General features: G+C 48.6%; 1 protein-coding gene across 2 annotated transcripts; it reads right to left on the bottom strand.

Annotated features, from left to right (window-relative positions):
* Window positions 1–12101, bottom strand: LOC102416176 (nuclear factor of activated T cells 2 interacting protein). 2 transcript variants are annotated; one of them, XM_006070545.4, is made up of 8 exons: window positions 11659–12098; window positions 9768–9840; window positions 6947–7061; window positions 5974–6054; window positions 5679–5865; window positions 3933–4077; window positions 3703–3812; window positions 1–2024 (listed from the first exon to the last, which is right to left on the bottom strand). In XM_006070545.4, exons 1-8 carry the CDS (start codon window positions 12040–12042, stop codon window positions 1866–1868), a joined length of 1254 nt encoding a protein of 417 aa, XP_006070607.3. In that variant the 5' UTR covers window positions 12043–12098; the 3' UTR covers window positions 1–1865. The 2 variants fall into 2 exon arrangements, with proteins under 2 accessions (XP_006070607.3, XP_045020258.1); XM_045164323.1 differs by lacking the exons at window positions 1–2024; window positions 3703–3812; window positions 3933–4077 and having other exon boundaries at window positions 4648–5865; window positions 11659–12101.
* Window positions 12102–14920: the final 2819 nt, after the last annotated feature.

The following is a 14920-nucleotide window of genomic DNA, read 5'->3' as shown; positions in this document are numbered from 1 at the left end:
TCAGGTGGAAAATTCATGGCTTTATTAGTAGATGGCGCTGAGAAAACTGGCTCATTATACAGTGAAACTAAAACTTGGATCTCATAGACAAAGGTGAATTTTAAATAGTTTAAAAGTAATATTCAACATTTCAGCCTGGCATCAAGCAATGAAAACAAATATTTGACCACGCAGGGCAGATGTCAGTCAGTACACACACCAGCATGTACTGGCTGGACTTCAGCCCAATATTTAGGGGCCTAGATGTGAAAGAAAAACTAATAAAACTAATAGAAGAAACTGCAAAGTATTGTTAACTATTTTTAAATAAAAAATCAAAAAGCAACAAATGATATAACAAAATAGCTAATTAACCTACATTAAAATTAAGAATGCCTGTTCAGTGAAGGACACCCCTGGTTATACAAACACAAGTGCCATCTTCAGAGTTTTTGCAACTTCCCAGGAATATAGGAGGAACTTTTGCGAGTAAACAAAAAAAAGGTAAGAAGCCCCCATGAGAAAAGGAACAAAGATAAATTAGCAATTCACAGAAAGGGGCACCAGAAAGGCTGACAGGAAAATGAAGAAATTCCTCAAATTACTGGTGACCAGATGAATGTACATTAAAACAGGGCACCACTTTCTACCCAAGAGACTGGCAAAAGTTAGAAAGTCGGGCAGTAATAAATGCTGGTGGGGATGAGCAGAAATAGGAAGCTTTAAGTGGGAGAGTCAAAGACCATTCTAAAAAAACAATAGAGAAATTAATCTGTCTGATGCGTAATTCCATCCTGGGTACCTCTGCTGGAGAACTTTCCATAAGTATGGAAGGAGACATAGAAAAAGATGTTCACCATGGTCTTGCATGTGGGCCGAGGAGTTGCAGGTAACCCAGGTGTCTACCACTAGGCAAATGTCTAAAAACAAATGCACTTAACACCCACGACGGAATATCTTAGAGCAGCTCAAAGAAATAAAGCTGATGTAGCCTAAGCAACCCATGTTGAGTGAGAAAAGCAGCAGGGCAAGATCAATGGGATTATACTACATGTGGGCAACGTATACGCACACAGACAGCACAGCATGTTCAAGGAAACATTCATATTCAAAGACATGGAGTCAACACACGAGAACGGACGCTTACAGGAGAGGATGACGTGAAGGGAAAAAGCCATAAACCCTGTGTGGACTGCGATCCTGAGATCAAAACCAAAAGGTTCAAGGTGCTCAATTATGCTTTAAACAACATGTGTGCATCAGGAAGGTGGCTCAAAAGGGCCCTAGGGTGAGGAAGACACCCAAGCCTGAGAATCTACTGTACTCTTCAAAATAATAATCCACTGTTTGCCTCTGGTGAAGCGAATGCATTTGTGAGGCTGATCATCTAGTTTCCGGCTGGGCAGAGGAACCACACCCTTGTATGTGCAAGTCAACTTCACCTCCATCCCCCGATGACCCTGAGGCCACGGCTGGTCCTGGATGTGGCAGAATTCTGAGGCCTGGAGTCCCCTTCTAACCCTTACTAATTTCAACTCACTCTTTCAATATGAGAAGTTTCATATAAGAGACATTTCAGTGAGTGATGGTGGATGGGTGAAGGTGAGGGATACCTTCTCCATGTCCCAGAGGGCCGTAAAATTCAGCACACCCTGTAGATGGAGCCACAGTCCACCTAAGGCAGCAAAGACCATCACACAATTAAACTAGGTAGCTAATGGCTTGAAACTGGGGTCAAAGGAGAGGCAGTCAAAGATCACTCCTGGATTTTGCTTCAGCTTGAAGATGAGTTCTAACTCAGCTGCAGCTAGCAAGCCCTTACAGGCCAAAAGGGGCAGCCCATTCTCCCCAAGTCCAGGCTGGGCCTCCAAACAGGGAGTGGGGTTTCAGCCCCAGACCTCAATGAGGTCCCCAGATTCCATTCCCAGGTCAGCTGGCAGCTCCTTGCCTGAAAGCTTCGTCCCATCAAAAAAGAAGGAGAGGTTGTGGCCGGAGAGTCCCATAGCCTCCTCGTAGCGGGACATGAGGGTCTTGAGAGGAGAGTCCTGGGTGGAGAAGAAAAAAACATGGACGTAAGAATCTGAAAAGAGAGAATGAGGAGAACTTGTAGGGACAGACAGAGAGCTTGGGACAGGGAGGACAAGGGAACATGTCAAGTTGGGGCCCACAGAGGGGGACACAAGTGGACGAAGAAGCCAGCAGCAGCTGGTTCCTTTCTCTAGGGAGCTGGGCCATGGAGCCCAGGGCTGTGATGCTGGTTCTGGGTCGGATACATTCTCCAGAGCCGGTCTCCTCACCTAACATGGAGGCATGATGCACAAGGAAGAAGCCAGCCAGGCTCTGGAGTGAGCATGACCCAAGCTGGGGGCCAGGTGCCCTTATTAAACTAGATGTGTAAGCTTAGCCAAGTGCTATGGGTTTGAGAGTCCCTTGGACAGCAAGAAGGTCAATCCTAAAGGAAATCAACCCTGAATATTCATTAGAAGGACTGAAGCTGAAGCTCTAATACTTTGGCCACCTGATGAGAAGAGCCAACTCATTGGAAAAGACCCTGATGCTGGGAAAGATTCAGGGCAGGAGGAGAAGGGGACAACAGAGGATGAGATGGTTGGATGGCGTCACCGACTCAATGGACATGGGTTTGAGCAAACTCCGGGAGATAGTGAAGGACAGGGAAGCCTGGTGTGCTGCAGTCCATGGGGTCCCAAAGATGGGGACACAACTTAGTGACTGAACAACAACAACAGTGGATTGGCTGTGTCCCCCAAAAACATACCGTGTGCTCCTAACCCTTAAGAAATGTGTATGTGACCTCATTTGGAAGATATGATCAAGATAAGATGAGGCTGGGACTGCCCTGTGGTCCCGCTGCTAAGACTCCACCTCCCAACGCAGGGGGCCCAGGTTCAATCCTGGGTCAGGAAACTGGATGCTACATGTTGCAACTGAAGATTCTGCACGCTGCAACAACTAAGACCCAGTGCAGTTCAATAAATAAATACACATTAAACAAAAAAATGAGGTCATGGTTGATTACACTGTGCGCTAAGGTGACAGGACTAGTGTTCTTGTAAGAAGGGAAAACAGATACATACAGAGATACACAGGGAGAACGTCCTATGACAAAAGAGGCGGGAGGCAGCTGCAAGTCAACGACTGCTGGCCACCAGCAGAAGGTTAGAGGAAGCATGGACCCAGAGGCTCCGAGGAGCGTGAACCTGCTGACAACTTGATTTCAAACTTGTAGCCTCCAGAACTGGGAGAGAACACATTTCTATCATTTTAAGCCACCAGTCTGCAGTAGTTTGTTACAGCAGCTCTCAGAAACAAACACAGCAAGTTATTCCACCTCTACAGATGTTGGTTTCCGTATCTGTTGAATGAGGGTAGCAACAGTGCTTTCTCATACAAGACTGCTGTGAATTTCAATAATATCCTGAATGTGAAGTAATTAGCCTTAGCACAGGGACTGTCACTTCTATGGTACTTTTGATCAGTCTTACTGGTTACTATTCAAGGGTGATTTCCACTTAACCAGGAAGAGTTAGGAGGCCAGAGCCAGCTTCCCAGAAGAGGGAGGGAACCTGAACACTGAACTTTATACACTCTCTAGGATGGGCAGGGACCCAAGACCACAGAGGGCAGGGACTCCATCCTCCACCCGCTGACGGGAGACTGCAGAGCACAGGGCAAGGGGCATGGCCAGCTGGCTCCCCCACTCACGGGAGGCAGCGAGACTTCCAGCGTCTGGTGCTTCTCTTTTCCCTGGACCCGAAGTTGGAGCAGTGGCGACGTCTCTACAGTCTCCGGAGAACTTGCTAGAACCACACAATCTGTGGCAGGCAGGATAGGGAAGCCAGGCCTAAACAAGGGTTGGAAGCCGGGCCCCCTCTGGGCCTCTCCCCACATCCCCTCCCTGTTGCAAAATCCTCCTCAGGCCTCGTTCCTCTCACCAATGATGTCAGCCACGCCGAGCTTTAGGGCCCTGGGGGTGGCGGTAGGGGACAGCTCGGTCTCTCCCAACAGCAAGAGGATCCTGCTTGGGGACACCCCAAGGCGGGCAGCCATGTGGTCCACCACGCTCTTAAGGGGCTCCGACTAGGAGGGGGACAGAAAGTAAAGGAGGCCTTCCTGCCTTGACTTGCTTCCCCACCCCCATCCCCCAATTTCTGGCCTTAACTACTCGCTGAATTCCTCAGCAGTGAGTTCCATCATATTTACCTGGAAAGGCACAAAATAAAATCATGTCAATAAGGGGTTCAGGCAAGTGACACAGACACGAAGCAGCCAAGAGTTAGGAGGGGAAAAAAGGGAGTGGTGGGGGTTGTGGCCAACCAGAACTGGATACGCCCCATCTAAGCCTGGGCAGCTATTCCACAGCTCTGGCTAATTGGTACCAGCTGGGAATATGGGCCAGGTACTGATGCTTTTGAACTGTGGTGTTGGAGAAGATTCTTGAGAGTCTCTTGGACTGCAAGGAGATTCCATTCTGAAGGAGATCAGCCCTGGGATTTCTTTGGAAGGAACGATGCTACAGCTGAAACTCCAGTACTTTGGCCACCTCATGCGAAGAGTTGACTCAATGGAAAAGACTTTGATGCTGGGAAGGATTGGGGGCAGAAGGAGAAGGGGACGACAGAGGATGAGATGGTTGAATGGCATTACTGACTTGATGGACTTGAGTCTGAGTGAACTCCGGGAGTTGGTGATGGACAGGGAGGCCTGGCGTGCTGTGCTTCATGGGGTCGCAAAGAGTCAGACACGACTGAGCGACTGAACTGAACTGAACTACATCTTCCTATTTAAGAGAAGCCATAAATCTGGACCTCAGTACCCAATCACCCATTGCAAAGGTTGGCAATGAACTATTTGGTTTTAAAATCACCATACAGCTTGAAAGAAGATGCATGGGACTTCCCTGGTGGTCCAATGGTTAAGATTCCCCGCTCCCGATGCAGAGGGCACAGGTTCAGTCCCTGGTTGGGGAACTAAGATCTCACATGCCAGATGGCATGGACAGAAAAAATAAAGAAGATGAAGCACTGCTGATAAGGCCATGGGCTGCTAGTTGGCAAGTTCTGGCTTAGCTGCTTGTCTGATGCACTGTTACTACTCAGTAAGTAGTCATTTCTGTTCTTCTTTTGGAATGGGGGTCATCCCTATAATAGTAGTCTTCACCAGGAAGCTAGGGGAGCTTGGAATGACCAAGTGACCCCTGCGTGTCCGAGGCAGTAAGAACAAGCACAGGAGGGAAGTACAGGGTCCAAGGGAAGGAAGGAGGGAGGGATGCCCCTCCCCTGGGGAGGGCCCACCAAGCAAAGTTTCTTAGGATGTTTTAGTGGAGCCTTGAAGAATACGTGGGAAGTTTGCCAGATAGGCAAAGTTTTCCTTCTCCTTGGAGAAGGAAATGGCAACCCACTCCAGTATTCTTGCCTGGAGAATCCCATGGACAGAGGAGCTTGGTGGGCTACAGTCCACGGGTCGCAAAGAGTCGGACACGACTGAGCGACTTCACTTTCACTTTGCCAGATAGAGAGGGCAGAGGGAGGAAAAGATCTGGGCAAAGGGAACAGTGAGTACAAAGGCGCAGAGGGCTGAAAGCGTGCTGGGCAGCTCCAGACAGCAAGATGGGCAAAGAAAGACACTAGTCTCTCCAAGGGCAGCTCCCAGACCTGCTCCCAGACCTTCCAGGCATTTACCATTCTGATGGGCAACCTGACCAGGTCAGCTCGGCACCGGATTTTGAGTGGCAGGAGTCGAGGGTTCTCTGGGAGACTGGGCCCCTCCACTAGGACCACCTCATCCTCTTGGCTCAGGTGGTCTTGGCCCTGGGATTGCTTGGGACTCAGGCAGGAACGGAGATCTTGGAGACGCTTGTTCACCTCCCTGAGGTGCAGAAAGGACTGTGTGTCAGTCAGGGTGGGCCCTCTTCCGACTGTCCCTTTTCCAATCTAGCCCAGAACAGAGCACACCCCCCACCCCTGCCCTTGGTACCTTAACTTCCGGAGTGCCTGAGTATGCTTCCTGCTTTTGGTCCGTGGCAGAGGTGAGGGCAAAGGCGAGGTGTCCTGATCCCTGCAGACAGAAGAGAGGGACAGAATGGGGGAAGAGATGAGACCCCAGCCCCACCCACACCTCTCCTTCCAAGGGGCCCCTGGGCACCAGACGGGGACCAGGGGGATCAAGAGGGAGCACTTCTGGTGACATCCATCTTATTGGAAGACTGGAGTGGGGAGGGAATGAGGGGTGGGGAAGGACAGGGAAAACCTGAGTCATGATTTTTATACTTATATGGCCCAAATATGAGGGAGGAGAATGCCTCACTTTTAAGATAAGTTGCTTTCCAGGTGAATATCTGATAAAATCCAAATGACACCAAACACTTACTATATGCTAAGGGTTAACTCTTCATTTACCCTACAATTCTGACCCAAGTACCACTATTATCTCCATTTTACAGACAAGGAAACTGAAGCACAAAGAGGATGGCCAGGGAGTCCCTGGTGGCCCAGTGGTTAAAAATCTGCCTTCTAATACAGGGGACGCAAGCTCGATCCCTGGTTGGAGAACTACGATCCCACATGCAACTAAGCCCTCATGCCACAACTAAAGAAGCGTGTACACTGCAATGAAGACCCCTTGCAGCCAAAACAGAGAGAGAGGATGGCCAAAAGACAGGGTCTGAAGCACAGGGCAGCCTCCAGAGCCACAGCCTTCAGTTCTGCATCACTACCCTCTTAGACACAAAGCAGAACCCCTCCACTTCCTGGCCAGTCTTCAGGGTCTGCTGCCATCCTCCAGTGGGACTCACTGCTTCTCCCAAGAGTTTCATTCCTCATCCAAGCCTCAGGATGCCTTCTGGAAACTTCTTACCCTTCCAGGAGCCACCCAAGGGTCCTGCCTGCCTCAGCCCACCCTTCCAATTCCCGTTCTGCTCCTGAGGCCCCAGTACTCTTGCCTCACTCACAGTAACATCTTTTTCTTTTCTTCTCCATCCTTACTCCTCAGTTTCTTCTTCCAGGGGGAACTGGGACATGGGAAATCCACTGCATGGGGACTGCTGGCATCCTCCACATCTGCCTCTGCGGACAGGGGAGGAGGAAGTGGAAAGGGTTAGCCAAGAGAAGGCAGTGGGAGACCAAGGAGAGACAAGGCAGGGGCTTCAGAAGGTTCTGAAAAAGGAGGAGATTAGGGGGCCCTGGACACACATGATCACTGGGGAAGGGTTTGGGGGGATGAATCAAGAGAAAAGCCTAGAGGGCTTCCCCAGCAGCACTGCAGTGGTGCAGTTAAGACTCTGCCTTCCAATGCAGGGACATGGGTTTGATCCCTGGTCAGGGAACTAAGATCCCACATGCGTGTGGCCAAAAAAAAGGAAGGGGGCGCCTTAGAGAGAAGGATGAACTGGAGTCTGACAGTGAGATTAGGAAAGTGTCCACACCTCGCACTCGTGCATGACACAGGGGCAAGAGTGGACAACAGACAGTGGCTCACCCCAACTAAAGCGTGCTCTTCTCATTTTGATCACCTGCACCTCACAAATCAAAAACCCTGAGCGTACAACCCGGGAAACATGTATTTACTTAATACACAGGTACTACTTACTATACATGTACAAACCATTATATATGTTATGAATCATACATTATAACAAATGCTATCAAAGGATGATTTTTTTTTCCCCAACTATTTCTCTTGTTTTCTGCCCCTACTCAATTTGGTGGGCACAAAGAAGACGTGTCTGGGGCAGGGGCAGGGAGTGTCTTTGGTAAAGAGGTTAAGTACAGACCCTCTAAGTCCAGGCTTCTCAAACGTCATCCATGTGAATGTCATTGTGGTATTTTGCCATATCTCCGTATTACGTGATATGTTTCTTTAAATCACTCATCTTCACTTAAATGTCTTAGAAAAGGAAACCAGGTATTATTCTAGACCACAGAAGCTCTTTTCCGTTTGCCTGCCACCAGATCATCATTAACCATCATTATTTATTTTTATAAATAAATACCATGAATACAAAACAATGGTAATAAATCCTAGATCAGTGGTTCTCAACCAGAGGCAATTTTGCCTCCTGCGGGACATGCGACCATGTCTGGAGACAATTTTGGCTGTCGCAGCAAGGGGAGGAAGGGGTTGCGGGGGATGATGACGTCTGCTGGGTGGAGGCCAGGCTGCTGCTCCACACCCCACAGGGCATAGGACAGCCCCACACAAAGAAGGATCCAGTCCAAATGCCAGTAGCACCGAGGGTGAGAAACCCTGTCCTAGGAGCTGCCATTGGCCTGAGACTCTGCATTTCTAACAAGCTCCCGGGAGATACCCAACACTCCTGGGCCCACATTTTTTTTTTTTTAAAGATTGTTTTTATATGGACCATTTTTAAAGTCTTTACTGAATCTGATACAATATCGCTTCTGTTTTACCCTTTGGTTTTTCCATGTAGGGCATACAGGATCTTAGCTCCCAGATCAGGGATTAAACCTGCACCCCCAGCATTGGAAGGTGAAATTCCGAGCACTGGACCACCAGGGAAGTCCCTGGGCCCTGCATTTTAAGTGGCAAGGACAGAGGTGCCTTGGTACTTCTCTGTTCCAGATACCATATATGTAAACCTTATATGCAGCCCAAGGTGGGAGGGGGGACATTTTATTAATATATATTTTCTTTAATTGGGCTTCCCTGGTAGTGGCTCAGTTGGTGAAGAATTCACCTGCAATGCGGGAGACTTGGGTTTGATCCCTGGGTTGGGAAGATCCCTGGAAAAGGGAACAGCTACAGACTCTAATATTCTGGCCTGGAGAATTCCATTGACTGTATAGTGGCAAAGAGTGGGGTGGCATGGGGTAGCAAAGAGTCGGACATGACTGAGTGACTTTCACATATGTATATAGTTCCAAGTACCATATATGTAAACCATATATGTAGCCCAAGGGGGGAGGGCTTTCTATTAATATATATTCTCTTTAATTAATTTCCACCAGAATCCTTTGACACAGGTCTATTATTTATCCCCATTTGGCTGATGAGGAAATTGAAGCCTTAAAAGATTAACTTGCACAAGGTCACACAGCTACTAAGGGGGAGAGCTGGTTCCTAAATCAGCTCTTCATCGCCCTGCCATACTCCCTCGTGGCACAAAAGTCTTAGTCCAAGGTCTGCATTTGCCCACTGGATCTCTTCCCTAGCAGACCTGATTTCTATTCACTGCCCTTGAGCAGTTTGCAAAAAATCACGTCACTGCGGGAGGACAAAGGCTGGGCAGCCCTGATAAGATTCAGAGAACACCCTGTTGGCTCAGAGTGTTCCCAGGAAACTTGCTACAGATGTAAAAAGATGTTACAAATTCTCAACACTTCTCCCTTCCACTGCTCCCAAGGTTATACAATCAAAGTCTCTGGGAATGACACCTGGAAACCTGTATATTAGAGACTTCCCTGGTGGTCCAGTGGCTAAGATTCCAGTGCTTTCACTGCAGAGGGTCCAGGTTCAATTCCTGCTCAGGGAACTAAGATCCCACAAGCCACGCAGTGTGGCCAAAAAAAATTTAGCACATTCTGATGCTTATTAGAGCTGGGGGAAGGAGTCTGGACAACACTTTCTGTGTCTTCTGGTTAACAAGCCAGCTCCTTTCAGGACTGGAGGTTTTTCTGGCTAGGATGCAGAAGTCACCTCTCTCATGTCCTCCCCTTTAGCCTCAGGAAACAACTAAATACAGGAATGTAAACTCCAGAAAGTCTTCTCAGAGAGGCCAGCGCTGGACACCTCTCCCTAGAAGCCCTCCTTACCTTCTTCAGCCTCTGGGGGACATAATTTCAGGAGGGACACGTTATCTGGGATAAGGTGGAGGCTGCTTTTCACCTGCAAAGAAATAGTAGATCAGTACCAAATGCTCCTACATTTAAAGAGAAAACTGGGGTCGATTCTCTTACGCTCAGCCTCCTCCAGCTCCCAAGCCCAACCTGAGGATGTAGATATTACCACTCTCCCACAGGGACTCAGGAGCTCAGCTTCACCAGGATCCAAAATTGGAGTACTCTACCATATGATATTACTTGTATGTGGAATCTAAACTATGACATAAATGAACTCATCTAGGAAGCAGAAACTTAGAGAACAGACTTGCGGTTGCCAAGCAGGGAGATGGGGGAAGTTGCGGGGGGAGGGGGGGCGGCGGTTGAGAGATGGACTGGGAGTTTGGAGTTAGTAGATGCATATTACATACAGAATGGATGGACAACAAGGCCCTACTGTATAGCACAGTGTCAATGTCCTAGAATAAACCATAATGGAAAAGAATATATATATATACATAACCTCAGATATGCAGATGACACCACTCTTATGGCAGAAAACGAAGAACTAAAGAGCCTCTTGATTAAAGTGAAAGAGGAGAGTGAAAAAGTTGGCTTAAAGCTCAACATTCAGAAAACTAAGATCATGGCATCTGGTCCCATCACTTCATGGCAAATAGATGGGGAAACAGTGGAAACAGTGGCTGATTTTATTTTTGGGGGCTCCAAAATCACTGCAGATGGTGATTGCAGCCATGAAATTAAAAGACACTTACTCCTTGGAAGGAAAGTTATGACCAACCTAGACAGCATATTGAAAAGCAGAGACATTACTTTGCCAACAAAGGTCCATCTAGTCAAGGCTATGGTTTTTCCAGTAGTCATGTATGGATGTGAGAGTTGGACTATAAAGAAAGCTGAGTGCTGAAGAATAGATGCTTTTGAACCGTGGTGTTGGAGAAGACTCTTGAGAGTCCCTTGGACTGCAAAGAGATCCAACCAGTCCATCCTAAAGGAAATCAGTCCTGAATATTCATTAGAAGGATTGAAGCCGAAGCTCCAATACTTTGGCCACGTGATGCAAAGAGCTGACTCATTTGAAAAGACCCTGATGCTGGGAAAGATTGAAGGCAGGAGGAGAAGGGGACGACAGAAGATGAGACGGTTGGATGGCATCACCGACTCAACATACATGAGTTTGAGTAAACTCCGGGAGTTGGTGATGGATAGGGAGGCCTGGCATGCTGTAGTCCATGGGGTCGCAAAAAGTCGGACACGACTGAGCGACTGAACTGAACTGAACATACATGTGAGTCACTTTGCTGTACAGCAGAAATTAATCCAACATTGTACATCAACTACACTTCAATTTAAAAAACACAGGAGTACTCTGATGAGGAGCACCCTTCCCTAATGCACTCTAAGGATGCAAGTTTCATTCCCCTTTCTTACAAAGGAGCTAGCCATCCTGCTGTCTTAGAATCCTTGGCAATTTCAGGCCCCTGGCTCACCATTCCACGTGGGGACCCCAGTCCTCTCTGAATTTCCATGGACCCCAGTCCCCATCTTCCTGAATCTTTAGCATCGAGAAACCCAACATGCTCCAAATCCCACCCAGCCCTAGGTCCTCCAGCTCTTCCCTTAACCATCAGGGATCTCAACCTCTTAGGCTCCCTATACCCCCCGCCCCGACACTCCAGCTCCTGGGAATCTCAAACTCCAAGCACACTCCAAACCCCTTCAACCTCTCCAATTTGCATCTTTCTGCCTCCAAGGCCCCTAGCCCCTGCTTCCATTTCGTCTCCCAAGACGAACCCTAGAACCCTACCTCAGCACTCCTAAACCCAGTCCCTCCACGCTAACCGTCCCGGGAACCCGGCTGCACCTTCTCCGAGTACACTGGAACCGCCGGTGCCTCCCCAGGATCCAGCAGCAGCCGCCGCCGCCGCCTGACCAAGACCCGAGGGGCTCCACCCGGCTCTGCGTCCGCCCCTTCGCTGTCACTGTCGCTGTCGTCCCGGGACGCGGCCGGGACGGGGGATTCGGGAAGCGGGACCTCGGCCGCGGCCGCAGCACCGCGCGCGGTTGCACCCTCCAAGACATCCTCATCGCTGTCGCTGACCAAGTCCACGAGCACCGAGTCCAAGGTGCGTCGAGCTGGGGATGGCTGGGCGCCAGGACATCGGCTCCGGCCGCCCCGGGATCCCCGAGCCCTTCGGCCGCCGCCGCCGCCTCTGGGACGACCGGGTCTCCTCACCGGCTCCGCCATGGCACACAGCGGGTCTCCACAGTCGCCAGCTTCTGGTCGACTGACCCGGCCCCCTCCAGCGGATTCCTCCCTTCATTGGGCGAACCGCCTGCTAGTCAACACCTCTCTCCGCCCACGCCCTCTGGCTCCACCTCTCCGCCTTTTCATTGGTCGCTGGACCCGCCCATCACGCATTCACCACTGAAACCAAGGCGCCAAAGATTCCAATCAACCTCGGCACAATCGTCGTAGGTTTCGATTCGGTCCGCCTCACCCATTGGCCTGACCGGCCTTCTACAAGGCCCGCCCACTGAATGGAGTCTTTTTCCTGGTTGGTGGAAGGGAGAGGTATCCTGGGAATTATAGTCCGCAAACCCTCAGGCTGGCGTGCAGGAAATCGGGCTGGGAATAGCTTTTAGACACAGCGGATCTCATGGGTATCCGTGGGCTCAGTAATTACACTACACGCCGAGACCTCGCATACGCCCCTCCTCATGTACAGAATCCACGCAACACACACCCGGAGCCACACTTCAGTACCATACAACTCTCCGAATTCCCTCCTACAGCATTCCTCACACAGGACGTCCCGACAGACACTACACGGGCTGTATCAACACCACATATACTCTTGCAACACTGTCCCTCGATATACACCTAAGAACACCCGCCTCGCAAAAAACCTGGAAGGGCAAACACAAATGAAAAATAAGAGGTTTAACTCTCCCTGTTGAAAATAAGGATCATGACTTCACTCTTTCAGAATTTCTTTCTTGGAACTTTTCAATATGTGTGTAAATCTGTGTGTGTGTGTGTGTGTGTGTGTTTTAACTGAAGTAGAGTTGGTTTAAAACATTGTGTTAGTTTTTGGTGTACAACACGGTGATTCAGTTTTTTTTTTTTCTAAATGTTAGCTTTTTTTACATCAACATTTTATTTTATTTTTTATTTTTTTTGGCTGGACTGGGTCTTCCTTGCTTTGTGCGGGCTTTCTTTAGTTGCAGTGGGAGGAGGGGGGCGGGCAGCTACTCTTTGTTTTGGTGCCCAGACTTCTCACTGGGGTGACTTCTCTTGTAGAGCACAGACTCTAGGCATGGGCTTCATGGGATCAGTATTTGTGGTGCACGGGCTTAATTGTTCCGTGGCATATGGAATCTTCCCAGACCAGGAATCAAACCCATGTCCCCTGCTAACGCAGGCAGACTCATCCACTGTGCCACCAGGGAAGTCCATGATTCAGTTTTATATATATTTTCTTTTTCAAATTCTTTTCCATTATAGTTTATTACAAGATACTGATTGTAGTCCTCTGTGCTGTACAATAGGACTTTGTTGTTTATCTATTTTATATATAGTAATTGTATCTGCTTAAAGCTCAACATTCAGAAAACGAAGATCATGGCATCTGGTCCCATCACTTCCTGGCAAATAGATGGGGAAACAGTGGAAACAGTGTCAGACTTTATTTTTGGGGGCTCCAAAATCACTGCAGATGGTGACTGCAGCCATGAAATTAAAAGACGCTTACTCCTTGGAAGGAAAGTTATGACCAACCTAGATAGCATATTCAAAAGCAGAGACATTACTTTGCCAACAAAGGTCCATCTAGTCAAGGCTATGGTTTTTCCAGTGGTCATGTATGGATGTGAGAGTTGGACTGTGAAGAAAGCTGAGCGCGGAAAAATTGATGCTTTTGAACTGTGGTGTTGGAGAAGACTCTTGAGAGTCCCTTGGACTGCAAGGAGATCCAACCAGTCCATTCTGAAGGATATCAGCCCTGGGATTTCTTTGGAAGGAATGATGCTAAAGCCAAAACTCCAGTACTTTGGCCACCTCATGCAAAGAGTTGACTCATTGGAAAAGACTCTGATGCTGGGAGGGATTGGGGGCAGGAGGAGAAGGGGACGACAGAGGATGAGATGGCTGGATGGCATCACTGACTCGATGGACCTGAGTCTGAGTGAACTCTGGGAGTTGGTGATGGACAGGGAGGCCTGGAGTGCTGTGATTCATAGGGTCGCAAAGAGTCGGACACGACTGAGTGACTGAACTAATTGTATCTGCTAATCCCAAACTCCTAATTGATCCCAACCCACCCCGCATGCTTTCCCCTTTGGTAACCATGAACTTGTTTTCTTCTTCTGTGAGTCTATTTCTGTTCTGTAAATAAGTTCTGGAGCCATCTTTTTGAAAGCCAAGTGTCAGGGGAAATAGCTCCAGCTCCAATGGGAGACTAACAGCCTAACTTGTAGAAGCTCCCCTGCAATATGCAAAACCACCTACCATCTGAAAGATGCAAGAAGCTTGTTTCACCCTTGGATAAAAGCCAATCACCATGATAAAGGGTGATCTACTACGTATGTCTTAAAGGTGAAGTCAAGTCCCCTTCTTGAGGCCTAGTCATTGGAAACAGGATACAGTTTTGAATATTTATCTTGAAAAGAGGATAATGGGTTATACCTGCTTGGCTTATATGAAAGTGTGAGATTTCTTTCGGCTTTTGCAATCAGTCTCTTAGGGGACTGCCTGTGATGTGCATCACATTCTGTTTAATGCTTATTTAATAATAAAATGGTTTTCTGTCTCTACTACCTCTGTAGAGAGGTTTTCTGGGTTGGAAGAAGGTTTTGTTTTTTCATTATATTTTCCCAACCAACCCAGCAATGACACTGTGTACCCCAGAGGTTACCTACCCTCCACACACTACAGTATTCACAACTCCTGTATCAGATGCACCCCAACACACACAGCACAGATACACTCCCTCCTACATGTCACACCTCCCACATTGCCTCCAATCGCATGACACTTGTTGACCTAAATAAAAGTCAGTTATTGTAGAGAATTCCCTGGCAGTCCAGTGGTTAGGACTCCTTGCTTTCACTGCCAAGGGCTGGGG

This window comes from Bubalus bubalis, chromosome 24 (assembly GCF_019923935.1).
Source record: "Bubalus bubalis isolate 160015118507 breed Murrah chromosome 24, NDDB_SH_1, whole genome shotgun sequence".
NCBI lineage: Eukaryota > Metazoa > Chordata > Mammalia > Artiodactyla > Bovidae > Bubalus > Bubalus bubalis.
The sequence above is the reverse complement of the archived record's forward strand: the minus strand, read 5'-3'. Positions and strand labels throughout refer to the sequence as shown.

Bases quoted from the DNA above. Each gene is read 5' to 3' on its own strand.
- LOC102416176 (XM_045164323.1), bottom strand. From the start codon at position 12,042: ATGGCGGAGCCGGTGAGGAGACCCGGTCGTCCCAGAGGCGGCGGCGGC. The intron at 9,841-11,658 runs GTGCAGCCGGGT...ATTTCTTTGCAG, and splicing joins TTCCAGTGTACTCGGAGAAG to GTGAAAAGCAGCCTCCACCT. The intron at 5,866-5,973 runs GTACCAAGGGCA...TCTGCACCTCAG, and splicing joins CAGGCACTCCGGAAGTTAAG to GGAGGTGAACAAGCGTCTCC.